We start from the raw sequence: 18,762 nt of genomic DNA on the forward strand, positions 1-18,762 counted from the left end.
CTCCCCCAATCCAAGTGATGACAGATTGTAAACCGCAAACTAGAGTCTTTGACCTTAATTGGAATGAAACCGTTTTTACACGTCAGTCTGAGACGACAGACCAAGCACTCTCGAGTAAAGCGCAACATTGCCATATTCAACTTGCTAATTGGTTTAACAGAATCTTCCAATGGACAAAACCTGAATACTGGGACTACCGCAGCAGTGTTCACAATGCTCTGCGCGTAATGTTGTCTCGGAACAGTCGACTTGGACCCAATGGTATGTGGCACATCTACTTTTCCCAACACACATTTTGATGATGAACAACTTCTGTGCTTTGCACAGCTGGAAATTACCGTCTGAACATCATTGACGATAAAACATGGCTGTTACTGAACTATCCTCCCATCTACCATTACTGTTGCTCAACCTGCAAAGATCTTTTGGCTAACAAGTAATAAAGTCCAGGTCGTCCTTCCAATCAAGGGTATGTCTACGATCGCTTTTTCCTGCATCAGTCTACATTTCGTATGATGAAGCGGCACTGGGCTCCGAATCACTTTCGCATGAGACGATACGCCATTTTGCGGCAGGCCTAGAAAACCTCGCCCACTGATTCGAAAACGACGATGACACCCTTATGACGGAACAACAGTTGAAGCATATTTTTCTGACTCTTCAATCTGCAGTATGTGTAAAATGCGCTACAATACATGCCTCGTCGAGGCATGATGTATACTACAACAGCCTGTACATCCTTATTCAGGGTAAGCTATGCTTTTCTTTCTCATACCATACACATCTTCTTGTGATGATACCCTAGATGACGAGTCTTATCCGGGTTTCCGATGCAGACAACCTTCTTTTTAATACCATTCATGCCTAACTGAACTGAAGACATCCCACTACTTTATTGTACTCCGATGTCTAGGCATTTTGACTAATTTTTTCTGAAGATTTTCTAGTTCCTATGGTAAGCTTCACTATTTGTTGCCAAACCACATCCCATATGATGAATTGACTCGACAAATGACAAGCATATGTCTTAGCCTAACGGCGTTGAAGAGTCTAGTCTATCTGATCCCTTTACCATGCTCTCCAAAGCTTGCTTCTATGGTTTGGACCACAACTGACACTGGCTGTAGCCAAGGTCTTGGTATCACATCTTCAGGTTTCTGTTGTACGCAACACACATTGGAATAGGTAAGGCTCACTCCTCTTCCCCCCTACATCGTCTCTAAAATGATGATCCAACAATTCACGACGGTCAACATAGCCCTATGGGTTTTGATGATATCACCTTTGACAAGGCTTACTCTCTGATTTATCGAGACTCATCACAAATTTGTTGCAATCACTTGAAAAACATATTCTAATGATTTCTCTAGGCATATTATCACTGACATACCAGTGGCTGGTTCATACCAGATTTGATACAAAGGTAAGCCACGTAGTATGGGCAGACCATCGCCTTCGGTACAGCTTTGCGGGCCTAGTTTCGTTCAGAAGCTGTAGATCTAGCAGATATCTGTTTAATATAATTTTATCAAACAACCATTGTTTCCCAAGAAATCGCTGTTCATAAATGCTTAAAGGTTCCGACAAGGGTATCTAACAATGTGTCAAAATTATTCATACAAATGTTGTAACGCTGACATCATGATTGCCCCTGCTAGAACGACGACCCTTGGACATGGAACCATGCCGACTGCACTGTCTGGCGTGGCAGTCGCGGTGAAGAGACCTGTCAATGGCGCTGTAGGTGACGTGCTACTAGCCATCGTACGGGACGCCGAACTACTGGCAGCATCTCCCATCACCAGCACTCCATCAACAATAGCCACCTTTTCCTGGGCCGAATCGAAGCTCTCAAGAACTTGCTGTTGTGTCTCGTCGCAGGTCCCGGGCACATCCCTGACCCAGCAGGTGTGCGTGGGACTCGGCGGGAGCTTCAGCGAGCTCGTCGCGTTCGCGGGGCCCGTCGTGTCGTACGTGGATAAGTCGACGGGCCGACCGTCCGAGAGCGACTTGCCGAGGATGATGCGCGCGAAGACCTGAAAGGCCGTCTCGGGCTGGTAGGCGGGGACGAAGTGGCCGGCCTGGTAGATGCGGCTGAAGGAGAGGTTGCCGCGCTGGCGGACGACGCCGCCGATGTAGGAGTCGTTGACGATGATGGGGGCGTAGCCGGCGTCGGCGAACGAGCCCGGGTCCGAGTTGGCGCCGTTGTTGTTGTTGTAGGCAGGAGACGTAGAGGCGGCGGCGATGGCGAGGGAGATGGCTTCGCCGCCGTACCAGTTGCAGATGTAGTCGCGGTCGCCGTAGACGAGGGCGACGCGGACGCCGCGGTCGAGCAGGGCGGCGAGCTGCGGGACCAGGGCCTGGCGCTCGTAGTCGCCGGTGGCGCGGAAGGCGGCGGCGACGCGGTGGTTCGTCTCGGTGTAGTTGAGGGCGGTGCCGAGGGCGGCCTGGACCGGGGCCGTGTTGAGGTACGTCAGGTAGCGCTGCGAGGGCGGGAAGGAGTCGGGCAGCGTGGCCGCGATGTCGTAGACGCTGCGGCCCGAGTCGTCGGCGTAGGGGAGCATGACCTGCTCGGCGCAGGTCGTGTAGGCGCGGCTGCAGAGGGCGTTGACGGGGGCCAGGGCGCCCGTGTTGTGCGGGTCGTTGGCGGCGGCGGCGCGGCGGCATTGCGTGATGAGGTCGCGGCAGCCGCCAGTGACGTAGAAGCTCGCGTTGGCCATCTGGGCGCGGAGCGGGCTCAGGGCTTGCAGGCCGTAGGTGTTGCTGCTGGCCATGACGGGGTAGTAGGGGGCTTGGATCAGGTCGTCCACGCAGCCGTTGACGATGCCCAGCGAGGTAAGGTGGATGTCCAATGCCCCCGCCGCCGTCGTCGTATTCGTCGATTCGGTCGTCCCGTTGGCGAGCAGCTTGTCGTTCATCTCTTCCCATTTCGAGGCAAATACGGGTCCGTATTTTCCGCCATAGCTCTCGGCGAACAGATTGACTCCCACCGAGCTGGTGTTGGGCGGGTTGAACTGTGGGAATGTCGCCATAAAACTCTGTATCATGTGCCATACGGCTACAGCCGCTGTTTCGGTCGTATTGGCCGTATGATTCGAGTTCATCGAACTGAACGTCCCGTTGAGGAAGAGACCGGGCGGACGGGCGTCGGGTCGAGCCTGCGGCGGTATGTGAATCTCGTTGGTGAACAGATCCAGAGATCCATTTGTGGGCATGTCGTACGAGAAGCCGACCTGGTTGGGCTGGTCGATAAACAGCATGTTGGAGGCGCGATCCCAGCCCCATTCCCTCGCCACGGTCGCGAACGTGTCCTGGCCGCTGCTGCCATCATCGCCGCCGTCTCCGTCGACGACCTCGCACGGTCCTACCTCGGAGAAGAAGCCGAACAGGGAGGATGACCCGGGCCCGCCGTTCAGCCAGATGGTGAGGGCCGAGGTGGGCTCGCGCGCGCCGACGAACCAGAAGAAGAGGTTGGCGGGGTAGTCGCCGCCCGAGGACGCGGCCGTCACGTTCACCCAGCCCGTGTACTGCTCCTGCGTCTCGAAGGCGGTCGTGCAGGCGCCATGCGGTATCTTGTAGCTGATGGTGATGTTGGGGTCGAGCGGCGAGGCTATGGTCGTCAAGTTGGCAGCGTTGTTGCTGCTGGGGAATTGGGCTAGTGCGCCGGTCGTGAGGGTGGCGAGAGCGTGGAGGAGGCCATGGCGAAGGAAGTAATATCTCATGGTCGCCTAGACGGTCTGCATGGTGCCACGGCGGAACGTTGACTACCGTGGAGGGGTCACTGTTGCAATCAGAAAACAAAAGCAAAGAGCAAAATGCGCGCGGGGAACAGCGCCGGCGTGCTCGTTTTATCTAGCTATATCATCTGGCTGGGAACGAGGTTGGTTGTGTTGATCATTGAGGTCGGGGCGAAGCCTGCCTATGTACTGAGCTTAGGACTGAGTTCAATTGATTGATTCCGAATTTGTTGTGTCGCAGAACTTTGTTGACGTCCTCGGCAGATGACGACGCATCGGAGGATGTCCGTACATACAAAAATGGTGTAGCCGCTCAATCGAACGAATGCAAGTCATCCTTCTCAACAACCTGCATACTCGGAATAATCCATCGCCAATACGCTATACATGATTGATAGTTGTAATTCATTTCAGAGCCCAGTTAAAATAGTAGACTACATACTATTCCTATATCGTGCAAATTACGCAAATTACAAAAGGCTACTTCGGCGCCATGGCTGGGCCTAATACCCGTTGGTGCAGTGCGGCTGAAAAGGCGACGGCAAGGTCTGTCTGCCGTGAGATTAACTGCAATACAGATGCGAAGAAGAAATAGAAACAAACATCATTGACCGATTCCCTTGGCTAATGTGGTGACTTCATTGCCGGACACGTTTCGAGTTCTTCACAATGTCGGGTTCCGATTCAGGCACCACGGCCACCGACATCATCACGTATATCGGTGTGCCTCTGGCCGTCCTGGGCGTGCTGCCTATCCTGTACAACACCATCGCCACGCTCGCCGCCCTATCCAAGATCAAGCGCATGCTCCGCCACAGCAAGCTGACGGCCCTCACGCGCAGCGATGTCGTGAACCGCGTCATCGAAGTTGAGCTGCCGCGCTATGCCGTGACGCCGTGGGATAGATTCAACCAGCGGACCGAGTACTGGCAGCTCTCGCGACAGCCCAGCCAGATCCCGGGAGGGTCCTGGACCACGTTCAACTGGAAGACGAACACCATCGGGATTAAAACGCAGCGCGTAGAATACGCCGACCAGCTCCGGCAGCCGCAGGTCGAGGTGGCATTCGACGAGCTCGTCTCGTATCTGCTGGACTTGGGCGCGGTCCCGGATCCTCACGGCTGGAAGCTACTGCGGTCTACTGGGCTGTGGACGCCGGCCGGCTGCGCGCTCATGACGGCGAGGGGCGGGCAAAAGGCACTGAGCATTGCGCCTTTGGATGACTCGGATGGGCATCTGTCACTTGCTGTCAACTGGATGCCTTCCTGGACTACCCGAGACTTCTCGTCGCTGCCTCCGTACTGGGTGCGTTTACCACCTCCGCCCAAGAAGCCGGAAGCTTCAGGGTCGACCGAAGCTTCAGCGACCCAAGATGACCTGGAGACAGTCGAGGAAACAGAGCCAGCGAAGAAGGGTGCCGGTAGCGTACACAGCCAAGAGTCGATAGACTCTATCCAAAAGCAAGCGGACGCCAATGCGACCAAACCAATCACCTGCCAGATTTCCGCCGAGGGCCTCACGACGGCCATCAGCCAAGGAACAGAGGAGGATATGCCGCACGAAGACAGCATCCTGCACAGCCTCTTCATCGGGCACCTGCGCGTCCGCCGGGACAAGCAGGACGGCGCGTGGTTCGCCAGCGCCTGCACCGCCTTCGGGACGACGAGCCAGACGATGCTCTGGAACTACCAGATCCCGGACGAGGTGCTCGCCTTTGCGCGACGCGACACGGTACCCTGCGGCGCCCTCGTCCTGCTCGGCGTCGTCGACGAGGCGGACACGCCCGACTGGGCCACCACCGAGCGCAGCGCGGTCGAGGAGCAGCACGAGACTTTCGCGCGGCGCCACATGGAGCAGCAGGCCGCGATGCGGGCGGAGCAGCTGATGGCCCCCGCGGAACGGCAGCGTGCTGCCGCGCAGAGGATGGAGCGGGAGAATATGCAGAGGATGCAGGACAGTAAGTGGACAAGACCGCGATTTCTGCTACTAGTCGTGAGTGAGAAGGCTAACGAAATCGTCTCAACAATCAAGTGCGCGACAGGATGCGCTTAGACAGACAACGGCAGGACGCCAGGCAGTCGGAAGCTCTGCAGAGTCCCAAATGGGATACCAAGCTGGTGGCAGACCACAATCTGCGCTGGCTCAAATCGCGTGGTGCGGTAGATGACTCTCTGAGCTTGAAGGATGCCGCGGGGACCCTGCTCCATCGCATGGTCCTCGACGGCCAGTTCACGTCGTCGGTGTGCGGCATGCTGGACCTGTGGAAGGCTTGGGCGGACAACGGCGGCATGAGGAAGTCGGACTACACGGCGCTGCGGGACGACCAGGAGACGTTTGCCCACGCCAGCCTGCTCGTCGCCTTGATCAAGGATGCCACTACCGCGGCCCATGAGGGCTCGTTGTCTGTGGAACTACATGAGTGCATGAGAATGTGGAGGACTGTTCGCTTGGGTTGAGGGAAGGAAGGCATAGATATGACCCTTGAAGCTGTTCCCGTTGAACTGGTTCGCCAATATCTCTTTCGTCAGGGCCCTGAGCCCAGAAGAAGCCTAATATCTTAATGCATGACTACTAAAATCAAGAACGCCACCACTGTCTACTCTCAAACGTATGAGTGCTTGTGGCCAGTCACGCGCATTTTGTTCATATTACAGGTAAACCCGTGTTTCTAGTTGTTGCTCGTGGTGAGCAAGTACACTGATGGGGCACATTACTCGCACACTCGCACACCGCTGGCTCCCTGGCCCATCCGAGAAGCTGTTCGGAGGTCATGGCCGGGGCACTGCGCTGTATTACCCGGTATGAGGTATTATGTTCCCCTGCATCAACCAAGGAAGTCCATGCAAGATCGGCAACTAATCGACGGGGGGTATCCATCTCCTGCCACCTTCTCCGCATCGTCACCAGCCCCTCCCCACTGCAACCCTGGATCAAGATCAATCTCAACGTCCACATCTACTGCGGAGGAGATGGAGCTTCCGGCTACCGGGTATTCGCTCGGCACGCGAAAGCGGTTACGAGAGTTGAAGACTGCCGGCCTCAACAGGGTGGAATATTAATCGTTCATATATAAAACAAACATGTATACATGTCCCATATAGTCCCAATAGAAATAGTAGCTGCTATACACAATTTCATCTTGCATCCCTAAGACAAGTACACTCAGTAATACATAATAAAATGCGCACCTTCCTCACCCCCCTCCTCGCCGCCTTCGCCGCCACCAGCGTAGCCGCCGCAGACCCCCCGGCGTCGCCAGGCCTCGAGTTCCTCTACACCGTGAACGCGACCCTCGCGCCCGCCATCGAGATCGGCCCGGGCCCGCAGGGCGACCGCAAAGCCATCCCCATCATCGGGGGCGAGTTCCACGGCCCCAAGCTGAACGGGAAGGTGCTGAACCTGGGCGCCGACTGGGGCCTGACGGACCAGTACGGCACCTTCCACCCGGACACGCGGTACCACTTCGCCACCGACGACGGCGCCAACATCTTCATCCGCACCAGCGGGCCCGCGCAAAAGGACGGCGGCATCCACCTGCACTGCCTCTTCGAGACGGGCCACCCGGACTACTACTGGCTCAACAACGTCGTCGCCGTCGGTGTCCTCAACGGCGGTGACGGGTACGTCGTCATCGACGTTTGGCAGGTATGTAATCTGTGATTCATCGTCTCCCATTGGGAATGGATGCCCTGGTTGCGTAGCTAATCATTGAACCGCGCAGTTGACTTCACCGGTTAAACCTTAGAGGTGGCAATGCCTCCCATATAGCTCATGATTTCATGAGGACCTGACAATAGTCCCAATAGGCATATCATGGATGGATGTATAAATAAGTATATAATAATATATTCAAATATGGTGGTGCATCAAACGCCGTGTGGGAGGGCACGGCAGCTGCTATATAACGATAATAAATAAATATGTGAATTGCCCGCTCAACATCTAATTTTGATCTTGATTATTACACGCTGAAAAGGAGTCATCGTATCATTCATAGGGCTATCCAGCATATACATTCCACCTTCGCTACCGCCCCCCCGGATATCTATCCCATTGACGGCACCTGCCAACCCTCCTAGTCTTGGCTCGACCGTGGCTAGCTAGACTCTCTGGGCCACCATCATCGCGAGGGCTGGACTGTCAAGCAAGCTATTGTAACTCCGCTTAACTATCTTCCAGTCGAGAACGCACTCTTCACCTCCGCCCGAGGCCACTCGAAGAGCACGTCACCGCCGTATACATTGGCCGTGACCGTGCTGATGCGGACCTCGACCTCGCCGTAGAACCGCTCGCACTCCCGCAGCACGCGGTTGACCAGGGCGCGGCCGCCCTGGGGGTCTTCGGCATCACCAAAGTGCTTCTCGACACGCTTTCGCAGGGCCTCGACACCCTTCTTGACTTCCTTGCCGTCGTAGTTGGACAGCACCTTGTTGAAGGTCGACTTGGAGTTGCTGGGCTGGGCGGCGATGATGGTGGTGGACTTCCCGGAAACGAGCTGCGCTTCGATGTTCTCCAGATACTCGAGCAGCTTGCCCAGAGGGCGGCGCATCACGGCGTTGAGGTAGAGGCTCATGTGCTCATTGAGCTCCGAGGCTGCGGATGCCTTCCAATCCTCGAGGATTTCGAGGCCGCGTGTGTCGACCTCGTCCAAGAAGTGGTTCATATTCTCAATGAGCAGAATATGGAAGTTGAGTGCCTCCTTGTCCTCGGGGTCTGCCCCAGAACTAGTGAGGGTGGTAGGGTTTTCGCGCGCAATGACCTTGAGAGAATCAAACATGGACCGGATGAGGCGGTCGTATTCACGATCCACAGAGCGGCGGGCCGAACTGCCAGAATCGGCAGCGGTCATCATATTCTCGAGGTATATCGAGAATTGGGGGAACACGCGTATGAAGGAGATGACGCCCTTGCGCTTCTTGATCTTGACCTTGGTTTCTTCGATGGCACGGATTTGCTCATCGACGAACTTGGTGAAGCGTGACTCGAGGCCGCTGTGCAGCTTCTGAAGAACATTGTTCAGGAAGTCCTGGTTGGACTGGGCCACTCTGGTGTGCTTGCGTTCAATCACCGCCAAGACACCTACTCCTTGTCTGTCAAACATATTAGCATGGTACTGTGGGAGGAGGCACGGAATGCACTTACAAGGGATCCTGGGACAGCACCCAATCGACTGTGCCCTGCAGGTCCTGTTCCAAGAAGGAGAAAATGGCCTCCATGGCCCTAGTGACCCTCCTGGCCAATTCTCGGTCTGGTTCCATGAGCCTATGGCGCTTGAGGTCACCGCCACGTCTGTCGCGGGGTTTTGAAGCTGCAACAGCATCGGGGAAATCGATAGTCTCTAGGGTCGTGGCGTGGAAAAAGTCAATGATGAAATTCTGCTCCATCTCGACAAGTGGCAACAGATCTTCAACGATAGCCGCGAAGATCTCGTAGGGACTGCTTCGCCCGTCTGCCACCTTGTCAAGGCTTGTCCGGCTTCCTTCTCCCAAGGGGGGATCGCAAGCTCTTGGCCAACGTTTGGCTTCGCTTGACGGTGAGCTTCCTTGCCGTGTCCATTTTGCTTTCGTGCTGCTTCTCGATTTGTGTGGTGAAAAGGAGGTCGGCTTCTTCGCCGGTCGGTTTCCGTGCGTTGCGCTTCCACGCATCCAATACACCCTTGAATTCTGCTTTATATAACGGCAAGTTGGCCGTTTGGTATGTCTGGATCAAGCTATTCCAACCAAGAAGGTTCATGTCCTTCGCGTAGAGCATGAGCGGACTGTAGCGCCAAAGCACGTCCCGTCCAACGTCGTGGTGTTGAGTGTCAAATTTCTTGGAAAGAGCACCGTCCAGCGCCTTCTTGGTCTCGCGGGCTGCTTGTTCGAATTGCCGGTCCATAAATTCTTTGAATCGTACGAGGAACTGGGCGTTACTAGATGTATACATCTCCTTCTTCTCCTGAACAATGCGCATCTTGCCATAGTCAGAGTTGAAACCGGCCTGTTGTTCAGCAAGGCTCGTATCCATGCTTCTGCGAGGCTCGGAGCCGTCCGCAGAAGGATCAATCTTCATCATGGCCTTGTACAAGGTGACAAGAGTGATTTCAACATCCTCGAGCCCTTGGGTCGAATCAAGAGGAGCGACCTCAAGAGGCCTCAAATCCTCGCGTTGAATCGCACAGGTGTCTAAAAGTGACTCGAGCTCTTTCTTCAGTGCCTTTTGATTGGCGGCTTGGACCTGCAGACCTTGGCCTTGAGCTTCAATGTAGGCGATATCATCGGACAGGGTCTGTCATAGGTTAGCGACAATAGTCTTATGAGGCAGTTGCTATAAGCACTTACCGATAACTCGACACTGTAAAGTGTTAGTAGGTTGTCAAGCTCGTCACATTCCGCAATGGAAAGGTCGAGGCCTCGCTTGATAGCATCCATTCGCACGTCTTCCTCCTCGAAACGAACGACCCAGCCGCCCGCTTGCGCCTTGTTGAGCTGCCGGTCGATGTCTAGCTTCATCTCCTCGTAATTACGGTTACGCATCTGGTCACCCGGGACCCAGCCAAAGTGGTCGAGCCATTTTGTGAATTCGCCCGTTTGGCCGGCCAGTAAAGTGGTATCAATCCCCAAGGTGCCAAGGTACTTCGCATCATTACTAGTAGTGACCGAGTCCCTCTGCTCCTCCTTCTCCGCCTTGTTCAGCTCTGCGCTCTTTGCGTTGTCTTTGATCTGCAGGCTACTAGGCCGGCTCGCATTGGCCTGGGTCAACTTTAGTTCTGGCACGCCGGAGCCCTTTTCGGAAGCTTGTGGCTCTGGCGGTGGTGTTGCTTTGGGCGGAGCTGGAATAACAGATGTGATACCGTCTGGCCCTTCTCCACTGCTGTCCTGGCGTTTCAACTCGCGCAAGCGCTCACCAGCACCACCAGCCCTCGGCTTGAATGCTGCGGCTGCAGATGCAGCTTTCCACAGCGTACCTGCCAGGTCGCCTTTCGAACGTTTGGCCTTGATCATGGGACCTAGACCTGGCCGGCTTTCTTCAGGTTCGGGAGGGGGAGGAATGGGACTTGCCGCATCTGGAGCAGGGCTTGCAGATGCACTGACAAACGGGGTTGTATTGGTTGGCTCAGGCGACGGTGCAGGTATCTCTGGTGGCTGTGTGGGTTCTTGCATGGCCTCTTGCATTGGTGAAGGTTCTGCCTTGCGACTAAACGATGGCTTGCGGGGCGACATCCTATCGCTGCTGCGGGGAGGCGGCTGCGGCTGTGATGGCGGTTGCGGTTGCGGTTGCGGCTGTGGCTCACGACGGTTGCCGGCACTCATCAAGGGCGCGGGAACGAGATCGGTATCGCGGTCACGCGTTTGCGGCCTTGCAGGGTCCATTGGCGGGCGCCTCCTGTCGGGGAGATCAACTTGCGGCGGAGGTGGTGTTGACTGTGCCGGAGGAGGAAGCGGCTGTGTGGGAGGAGGTGGCGTTCGGGAATTATCCCTTTCACCACCAGCACCGAGTCGACCAAAGGCACCGGCGCCGGTCATGCCGCCCCTCGAACGGGGTGGTACACTGGATGCATCGTCGCTTCGAGTGGTTGTGAAAGAAGTAGCGACGGAATCCTGGCTCGGGTTTGCACCCCCCAGGCGCCGGAGTGCAGCGTTCTGGCTATTCCCTCGACCCGAATCGAAACTAGGTGTAGGGGAGCCATTGGCTCCGTTGCGAGGTGCCAGATTGCGGGCTGGCGATACGGGGGGCCGCGGAGGTGGAGGCTGATATGCTTCTATTGGCGTGTTGTTGGCTGACAGTCCAGATAAATTGCTTTGGGGTGGTGCGCCGTTCGAGGACCCTGGAGGTGGCCCAGGCCGCAACGACATCGGCATTTCTTCAGACGGTGGTGCATTTCGTGTTGCCTGGGGTGGTGCTCTTCGAGATCCGAGTACTTGGTCAAGCTCGCGGGCATCGAACCCAATCAGCTCAGGCACCTTCCCGTTGGTATATTTCCCGTATATTTTAATCAAGCTCGCAATAAAGAACTTCTTCTCTTTATCAGCTTGGGCTTGCCAGTAATATGGCTTGCCGATATGGACCGTGAAGCCTGTATCACCAGCCCATTGCTTTTTCTGCGGGTCGCCGGTACTGCCAGTAAACGACTCTATCATAGTCAAATCGTTGAGATCCCATGTCTTTCCAATAGAGAATGTGGCGTTGGGGTTCTCCTTGGACTTGTGCATGCGAACACGCCCCGATTTGCGAACGGCAACGATGATGACGCGGGGCTTCTCGGCTTGAGTGTTTCTGGCTTCGGGCGGGGCGGGCGCACTTGGATGGCTGCTGTATTCGGTGATCCTGATATGGGTGATGTATGTTTCCATTACTGTGATGTTCTCATGTCAGCCCATCTGCTCTGTCTAGACACATGTCTGCTTCACCAGACACCACGTCGCCCCAAGGCGTCAACGGGCAAGCTTACGAGAGCCGTCGACATCCTTCTTGTTGAAGCAGCTGTCCACGATGCGGCGCTTCTCCTCCTCGAAACGTTCAGCCCGAGTCATCTCGCGGCCGCCCTTCATGTAACCGCCTCCGTTCTGCCGTGAGGCATCCATTGCCGGCGATGGGGGTAGTTTAGTATCGTGTCATGGATTGTTAATCGTGGGAGGCGAGTTGGCGGGAGTCGTCGAGCATCTTCCGGTTCGTCGTGTTCTCTGGTCTGGCCGGGTGGACGCTGGTCGGTGGTCGTAGAAGATCTCCTCCTTTCCTCAAAATCCTGCGTCGCTTTCCAATTCGCAATCCCCAAAATGGGGGGGCCGGGGGGTCGCGTTACGAGTACGGCACTGACGTGTCGCAGAACCGATGCGACAGTCCAGCCTGAAAGCTGAGGGGAGTAATCGAGAAGACACCAGGTTTCTCCAAGTTGAGGTATGCTTCCTACGTAGGTTGTTGGCCTCTCCTTGGAACCATCTGGTTGAAATTAAGCGACGAGGTGGGATAAGTTACAGAAGAGTTGAAGTCGTCCTTTCTTCGAGGTCCATGCATCAATCCCAATGTCAAATGTCCCAGTTGCAGGCCCAAGGCTTAAGCTAGGGAGGTAGCAGTCACTAAGGCCAACACGGACTCGCTCGGCCTGCTTGCTGGATCCCTGCTAACTTTTGTTTCAATGTTCCGACCCCAGACTCCCACTGCACTGCGCAGTCCTGCATGGAGGCATTATTTCAAGGTCCATACAGCTATAACATACTACTTTATGTGGTTTCAGACAATCAATCGGCTTCACACCAAGATTTTCCAGATTTAAAAAAGGAATCAAAGTATCAAAAATTAATCAGTGTCTCGAGAAGCTTTACGGGTTACGTAAGGGCCTAAACATTAGGCACCATTCCATTTGGTGAAGGGTCATTCATGCCATGTAGCCATATACCTAGGTAGGTACTTAGTGATTGCGCGCCCTGTATAGAATTTATTCGCGTGGCTCTTGTCAAAATCTACCTAGGATCTATGCCTCGTTGCATGCAGCCCAAGGCACATCTTGCTCGCATTCACCTCCGTCTTGATATGCACGTAGCAACTATTCATACACGCCTGTCTTCCAAGACTCCCTAGAAACCCCATAGGAAATCAATGGCTCGCAGTCCGTAACGCCAAGGGTATTACTACATCCGTCGCCCAATCATGTCGCATTGCCCCATCAGCGAGCAACGGGACAAATCTACCGCAGCTCTCTCCTCCGTCAGAAGAGTATCATGTTTCTTGCTGGACGAGCTGTAAGAGAGAAGCAATGTAACTAGCCTGAAACTTTCTGTTAGTATTCGCGTAGGGTCGATGTGGCATGGCTACACTTACCATAGCCTTATTCTCTGTCATGACCTCAAACAGGCGCGACACAACCGGTCGGAACAGCCGCTCATTCCAGCCGCCACTTTCACCCCCTTGCTCCTCCTTCTTGAGAAGCTCTTCCTCGGACTCGGTCTTGACAACATTTCGAGCGATGTTGCGGAGCACGAGGACTGCGCTCAAAGGGATGCCGGCTGCTTGGTCAAGTTGCGGCTTACGCTCGTCCTTGGTCACCAAAGTCTGCTCCCATGTGATGCACATCGTTTTGGCAGGCACCACGTACGACTTTCGCTGCCGCTTTGCAATAGACTCGTTTGTCTCGGAAAGCCCGCGCTTCTGCGGCAATGGTATGTGTGTCTTGAGATGGCGCGTCAGTTGCGAAAGCTGCACTTTGGTGGGCTGCGGATAACGGCGGCAATTGCTCCACTGGCAAGCAGCCTCCAATTCTCGGTTCTCAAACTTGCCATCCTCGCCGGTGCTTTGGCCGAGATGGGCTGTAAGAATATGGTGCCACATCTTCTCTCCGCTAGGGAAGAAGATACCGCATTTCTTAATAGCGGGGGTGGATGCCGTAACCCATTGACATCTTGCGTACTCCTCCTTGGTTTCGTAATTCAGGGGGCAGGTTCTGGCGCGAATACCTTCGATGATGAAGCGCTGCACCTCCCCAGGACCCCTAATGATCTGAGCCCGCGCCCCTGAGTATACGTGGCTGACATTTCGAATGAAATCCGCTGCGCTCAGAGTATTGCGGTTGTTACCCCCAAAAGAACTCTGGTAAGCTTGCCAGATAGCAATCTGAGTGATGTGCGACTCGGAGTCTTCTTCGAAAAGGCTTTGCAACCAGTGGAAACAGCGTTGTGGCTCGTCTGTACTCGAAAGCTTTTCCTGCAGATCTTGCGGGAGCGCTGCAACCTCCTCAGAGGCGCTGTCCTTACGCTCGGGTTCCAAGATGAGATCTTCTTTGACTCTCTTAGCGCCGTGGGCAAGCAGTCGGACCAAATGAGGCACGACGCGTTCCATGTTGACAGCTGATAGTAAAGACTCGACATTGGGCACGACAGCCGTGTATTGGTAAAGGAAGTCAAGGCAAGCATCCATCAACTCTTCGTCATTGAGCAGGAGCCAGTTCATGATATTCTGCAGGACAGAAGGAGGAACGTTCTGGAGTTTGTTCGTGGCGTCCAGGTTCATAGAGATGCGACTGATGGCACGAAGTGCTGTTAAGATAGTCCCGCGGTCAGTAGAGTCGAGCTGCGCTAGTAACGACCGATACAGGGGATCCTCAGAATTCAGCTCCATCCCAGGAGTCAATTGCTCAGCGATATCAAGGGCAAAGTGCTTGAGCTCTACGAGCATTTCGTAGCTCGGAAGATGCAGGATAATACATAGGAGATCCTTCAGGGGATAGACATCCCTCATGTAGTATGCATTTTCCTGCAGCATGAGCATATTCCGAATCGTAAGAACGGCTTCGGTAACTCTCACTAACTGGTCAGCAAAGTCGGCAGGCTGCATATAGTCAAGAACCGACTTGGGCTTCAGCTTGTGTATCCGCTCAATGATGTCGCTTGTGCCGTTGGCGCCGTCCAGAGTACCAATGTCTTCGGTTTCATCGACTCCAAAGTAGGCGACTTGCCAGTCAACGTGGTAGAACAGATTGCCGACCTCCAGTCCCTTTTCTATCAAGCCCTCCGCAAGACCGAGGAAGGACTCGAACTTGTACTTGTCACCTCGCTCAAACGAGATTTTCACGAGGTGATTGAGTGCAAATGCTTGCTCCGAGGGGATACCGGATCGTAGAGACTGTAGGCAACGGGTGTAGATGTTGGGACCGTCGAATCCAGCCCCAGGCGCAATAGGTCTAGCAGGCGGAGGTGGTTCGGCTCTAAGCTGTCGCTGTCTCCTGATAAACTCGGCAGGGTTGTTCCCTGGTGTGTTAACCGGGCGCAGGGGGACCGTGATCGGAGGACGTGTTTCGTAGCCCTCCGGCAGTCTCGACGCTGTCTCTGGGTTTGCCGGAGTAAATGTGGTACTGGCACCCCTGAGAGCAGCCTGTTGGGCCTGAATGAGATGCAGAGGGTTATTCGGGTCATGGCGTTGGGGCGTGTGGTGCGGCGGAGGTGGTTGTGAGCCATGAGTCGTGAGACTTTGGTTGGCGGTGGGTGTGGCATGTTGTGACGAGACTTGTCGAGATGCGCGCGTCGGGCCGGTCTCCGGCTGAAATGGAATGCGCTGGGGCGGCGCTTCCCTGAGGCGTCCTGAGGCGCGATTACCAGACACGGGCGTGTTCTCGGCGGCTTGGGTCTCCTTGACAGGCGTGTCGACTCCGGTTCGCTTGACTGTCTGGTTGAAGCTCTCCAAAGTGCGGGTTGCGACAGGTCCATGCCTGGTAGCGCAGGACTGCTGCTCGAGGATCTCCTTTGGCGGGGGGTCCTTTCCGAATTGATCTTTGACCCAGTACGCCGCAAGATAACGGTAGAAATCCTGCTTGAGCTGGAAGGACAGCTGGCCCATGCCTTTGTTGTCTTCAAACCACATACCAAGCTCGTTGGCCAAAGCACCCCAGGCCTTCTGGATCTTATTCATCTCATCGTAACCACCCTTCGCGATGACGGCCTTGTATAGCTTCAACAGGTCGACCGTGACGTGGCCATACATTGTCTGCAGCTTGGGAGACTTTTCGAACGAGGTTCCGCGCGCACTATGGAATTGCTCGAGTTTCTTGATGAACTCGTCGTACTCTGCTGTTGGCTCGATCTCGTGAATGTACGGCTTGTCGGCCGCTGAGCCCTTCTTGGGCGCCATCTTGATCGGAGGGCTTGGCGCGGGCGCCCAAAAACCGAGGGTTGGTTGGTTTCAATGGCAGAGATTGCGTGGTGATGTTGGGTGGTGATATTTAATGGATCGCGGGTCTTTTGGTAGCTTGACACGAGAGCTCTGGTCGCAGGGCTGATGGTCCAGTGCAGTTGCCTCGCGAAAATCAATTTGGCGATTGCATTGGCGTGTTTAGTTCGCGGCTGGCATGCACTTGGCTCGAGCGCTCCTGCGCAGGTAATTATGTACCTCCTCAACCTCCAGTTTTATGGGGCAACTGCATGCGTGCTCATTGATTGGTTACATGCATACGCATACATGGTGCATTCACTTAGCGGGTGTGGATTCTACATCAGTCTGGATGAATACCAGTATCACCTCTGCTGGTTTGCTCAGACTAAGGATGGAAGATACAAGACAATGCATTGTGGATTGGCCTGTCATCGGTCATCTGTATGCAGAGGATCGCATTCGTTGTGCAATCATGCATCGATCGAGTCGACAATCATCACAATTTGTTCAAGAGAACGGCCGGTCCAGGTAGTGTATTGAGGCTTCCCCTATGCAGATAGAATTGCATTGTGCTTTCAAGGACCCGAGGCAAGTGCGTCTGATGCAGATGCAAGGAAGGTGGGTAGCCTCTGCGTACCTTCCATCTTCCTGTGTTGTACAAGGTGCTGCCTGTTTATCCAGTCCAGACTGCAACTGGTTGCCATGGATTTGGATTCATGCCTGGTTCTAACTTGACTCACCTCATGGACGATAGGCTCCAGAGCGTTGGTGAAATGTCATATGTTTACCACTTGGTTCCTCTATAAAACACCATTACACCGATTCAGGAGGCCCTAAAATGCATTATTGACAACTGGACGTCCTTTGTACCTTGCCACTGTGCAAAGGCTGGGTTTGAAAGCGTACATACCTACATCACGGTCTGATACGTGTGCCTCCTTCTTGTTCCTTTATAATCACACGGTTCCCATATCCCTATCTTCTAACATGGTTGGACACCGCTCCTTCAAGCCAGCGAATACCACTGGCCCAAAGCCAGCCCAGGGTCCGGGCCGCAAGATTCAGCTGCAAAAGAGGCCTAGAATGGGCGTCGGTTCGGCCTCTCAGGCTACTCCACTGGCACTGTCGGCAACTTCAAAGGTCAATGATCAGCTGGAAGCAGTGGGAATCAACCCATTCGGTTTTCGCACCAGTAGCCGAAACAGTAACCCAGGTCGACCGCCTATGAGAAGTCTCACTGGTAGCGGAAACCCCATGATGGGACCCGTCTCTCGCCAACAGTCTCAGCCAAACTTTCAGACACATGGGGCCCCTATTCCGTCATTTTCCCCTGAACTGGAGGAAATGCACAGGCAAACGTCCTATCACTTCAACCCCTATCAACAACCGCAATATAATGGCTTCCAGCCTCGATACAGTTACCAACCATCTCAATTTGATGGCCAGTTTCACTCTCAGCAATACCAACACTTGTACAACGGCCACTTTCAGCACAGTCAACAACAGATGCACTACTACGACCAGTTCCGTTCAGAGAACAGCCAATCACTCCCACTCCCACAAGCCATGGACCAGATGAACAAACCGCTTGGTGTTGCCAAGTTTGATGTCCCTCGCGAAGTACAAGGTGCAGAGTCCACGCAGCTGGCGCCTGAAGCCACAAATACAGCTGATGTTGTCCCTAAGCGGCTTCCAATGAAGGAGTACTTTGCCAATGCCAGAAAGCGGACCGCTGCTGCTCTGGAGGCAGAAGCAGATGATGCCTCAAATGAGAGCGACAGTGATAGCAGCGTCGACCCAAAACCCATAAAGCCTGCCTCAAGTGCTCCTCCTCGCAGTCGAGAGCCTATTCAGCGACCTGCGAGAGAGATTCAAAGACCACAGGCTCGCCCAAAAGACAGCGAGGTAGCAGCACCTAAGCCCCAGCCAGATCGACAGGATAAGCCGGAGAGTCCAGAAAAACAACGCATTGTCGGAGATGAGCATGGCGGCATGGTAACCAGATCCCGGGCTAAAAAGGGACCTTGTGGCCAACCTGATGCCTCTCTTGACCACAGCAATCAAGAAGGCAAAGCTGATGCGCCTATCGCCTCTCTCCCTACCTCTATTAGTGACGGCAGTCCTGAACAGCGGGGACAACCTGGTCGGTCAAAGAGGCCTGTGGCGACTGTGAACGACCCAAGCAGTGAACAGCACCCTCCCAGCGAGAAATTGAAGGAAGTTTCCAAGAAGGACTTCCAGGAACTGCTCAAAGCAGATGATCTAGTGAGTGTGGCTCGCAAGAAAGGCATTACAAGCTCCGCGGTTCTTGAGGCTGCATTATTGGCCAAACTCATGGCGGAGGACGACGTCTTCTCGGGGTATGTGGAAATGGCTCTCGACGAGATGGATTGATTAAGTTCCGTCA

General features: G+C 54.7%; 6 protein-coding genes across 6 annotated transcripts; 3 read left to right on the forward strand and 3 right to left on the reverse strand.

Annotated features, from left to right (window-relative positions):
* Positions 1 to 1,610: 1,610 nt before the first annotated feature.
* Positions 1,611 to 3,722, reverse strand: PG985_002196 (serine carboxypeptidase; the record flags this gene model as incomplete). The annotated part of the gene is made up of 1 exon (XM_066821965.1): positions 1,611 to 3,722. The coding sequence occupies one exon, from the start codon at positions 3,720 to 3,722 to the stop codon at positions 1,611 to 1,613; it is 2,112 nt and encodes a 703-aa protein (XP_066689397.1).
* A 684-nt stretch (positions 3,723 to 4,406) lies between these two features.
* Positions 4,407 to 6,193, forward strand: PG985_002197 (uncharacterized protein; the record flags this gene model as incomplete). The annotated part of the gene is made up of 2 exons (XM_066821966.1): positions 4,407 to 5,694; positions 5,769 to 6,193. 2 exons carry the CDS (start codon positions 4,407 to 4,409, stop codon positions 6,191 to 6,193), a joined length of 1,713 nt encoding a protein of 570 aa, XP_066689398.1.
* A 724-nt stretch (positions 6,194 to 6,917) lies between these two features.
* Positions 6,918 to 7,397, forward strand: PG985_002198 (uncharacterized protein; the record flags this gene model as incomplete). The annotated part of the gene is made up of 1 exon (XM_066821967.1): positions 6,918 to 7,397. One exon carries the CDS (start codon positions 6,918 to 6,920, stop codon positions 7,395 to 7,397), a length of 480 nt encoding a protein of 159 aa, XP_066689399.1.
* A 508-nt stretch (positions 7,398 to 7,905) lies between these two features.
* Positions 7,906 to 12,301, reverse strand: PG985_002199 (exocyst complex component Sec3; the record flags this gene model as incomplete). The annotated part of the gene is made up of 5 exons (XM_066821968.1): positions 7,906 to 8,827; positions 8,880 to 9,173; positions 9,253 to 10,004; positions 10,058 to 12,072; positions 12,169 to 12,301. 5 exons carry the CDS (start codon positions 12,299 to 12,301, stop codon positions 7,906 to 7,908), a joined length of 4,116 nt encoding a protein of 1,371 aa, XP_066689400.1.
* A 1,132-nt stretch (positions 12,302 to 13,433) lies between these two features.
* Positions 13,434 to 16,334, reverse strand: PG985_002200 (uncharacterized protein; the record flags this gene model as incomplete). Its single annotated transcript, XM_066821969.1, has 2 exons — positions 13,434 to 13,481; positions 13,536 to 16,334. The coding sequence occupies 2 exons, from the start codon at positions 16,332 to 16,334 to the stop codon at positions 13,434 to 13,436; spliced, it is 2,847 nt and encodes a 948-aa protein (XP_066689401.1).
* Positions 16,335 to 17,921: 1,587 nt separating this feature from the next.
* PG985_002201 (uncharacterized protein) lies at positions 17,922 to 18,749 on the forward strand (the record flags this gene model as incomplete). The annotated part of the gene is made up of 1 exon (XM_066821970.1): positions 17,922 to 18,749. One exon carries the CDS (start codon positions 17,922 to 17,924, stop codon positions 18,747 to 18,749), a length of 828 nt encoding a protein of 275 aa, XP_066689402.1.
* Positions 18,750 to 18,762: the final 13 nt, after the last annotated feature.

This window comes from Apiospora marii (genome assembly GCF_038362585.1).
Source record: "Apiospora marii strain CBS 49790 chromosome Unknown utg000002l_segment0_segment0, whole genome shotgun sequence".
NCBI lineage: Eukaryota > Fungi > Ascomycota > Sordariomycetes > Amphisphaeriales > Apiosporaceae > Apiospora > Apiospora marii.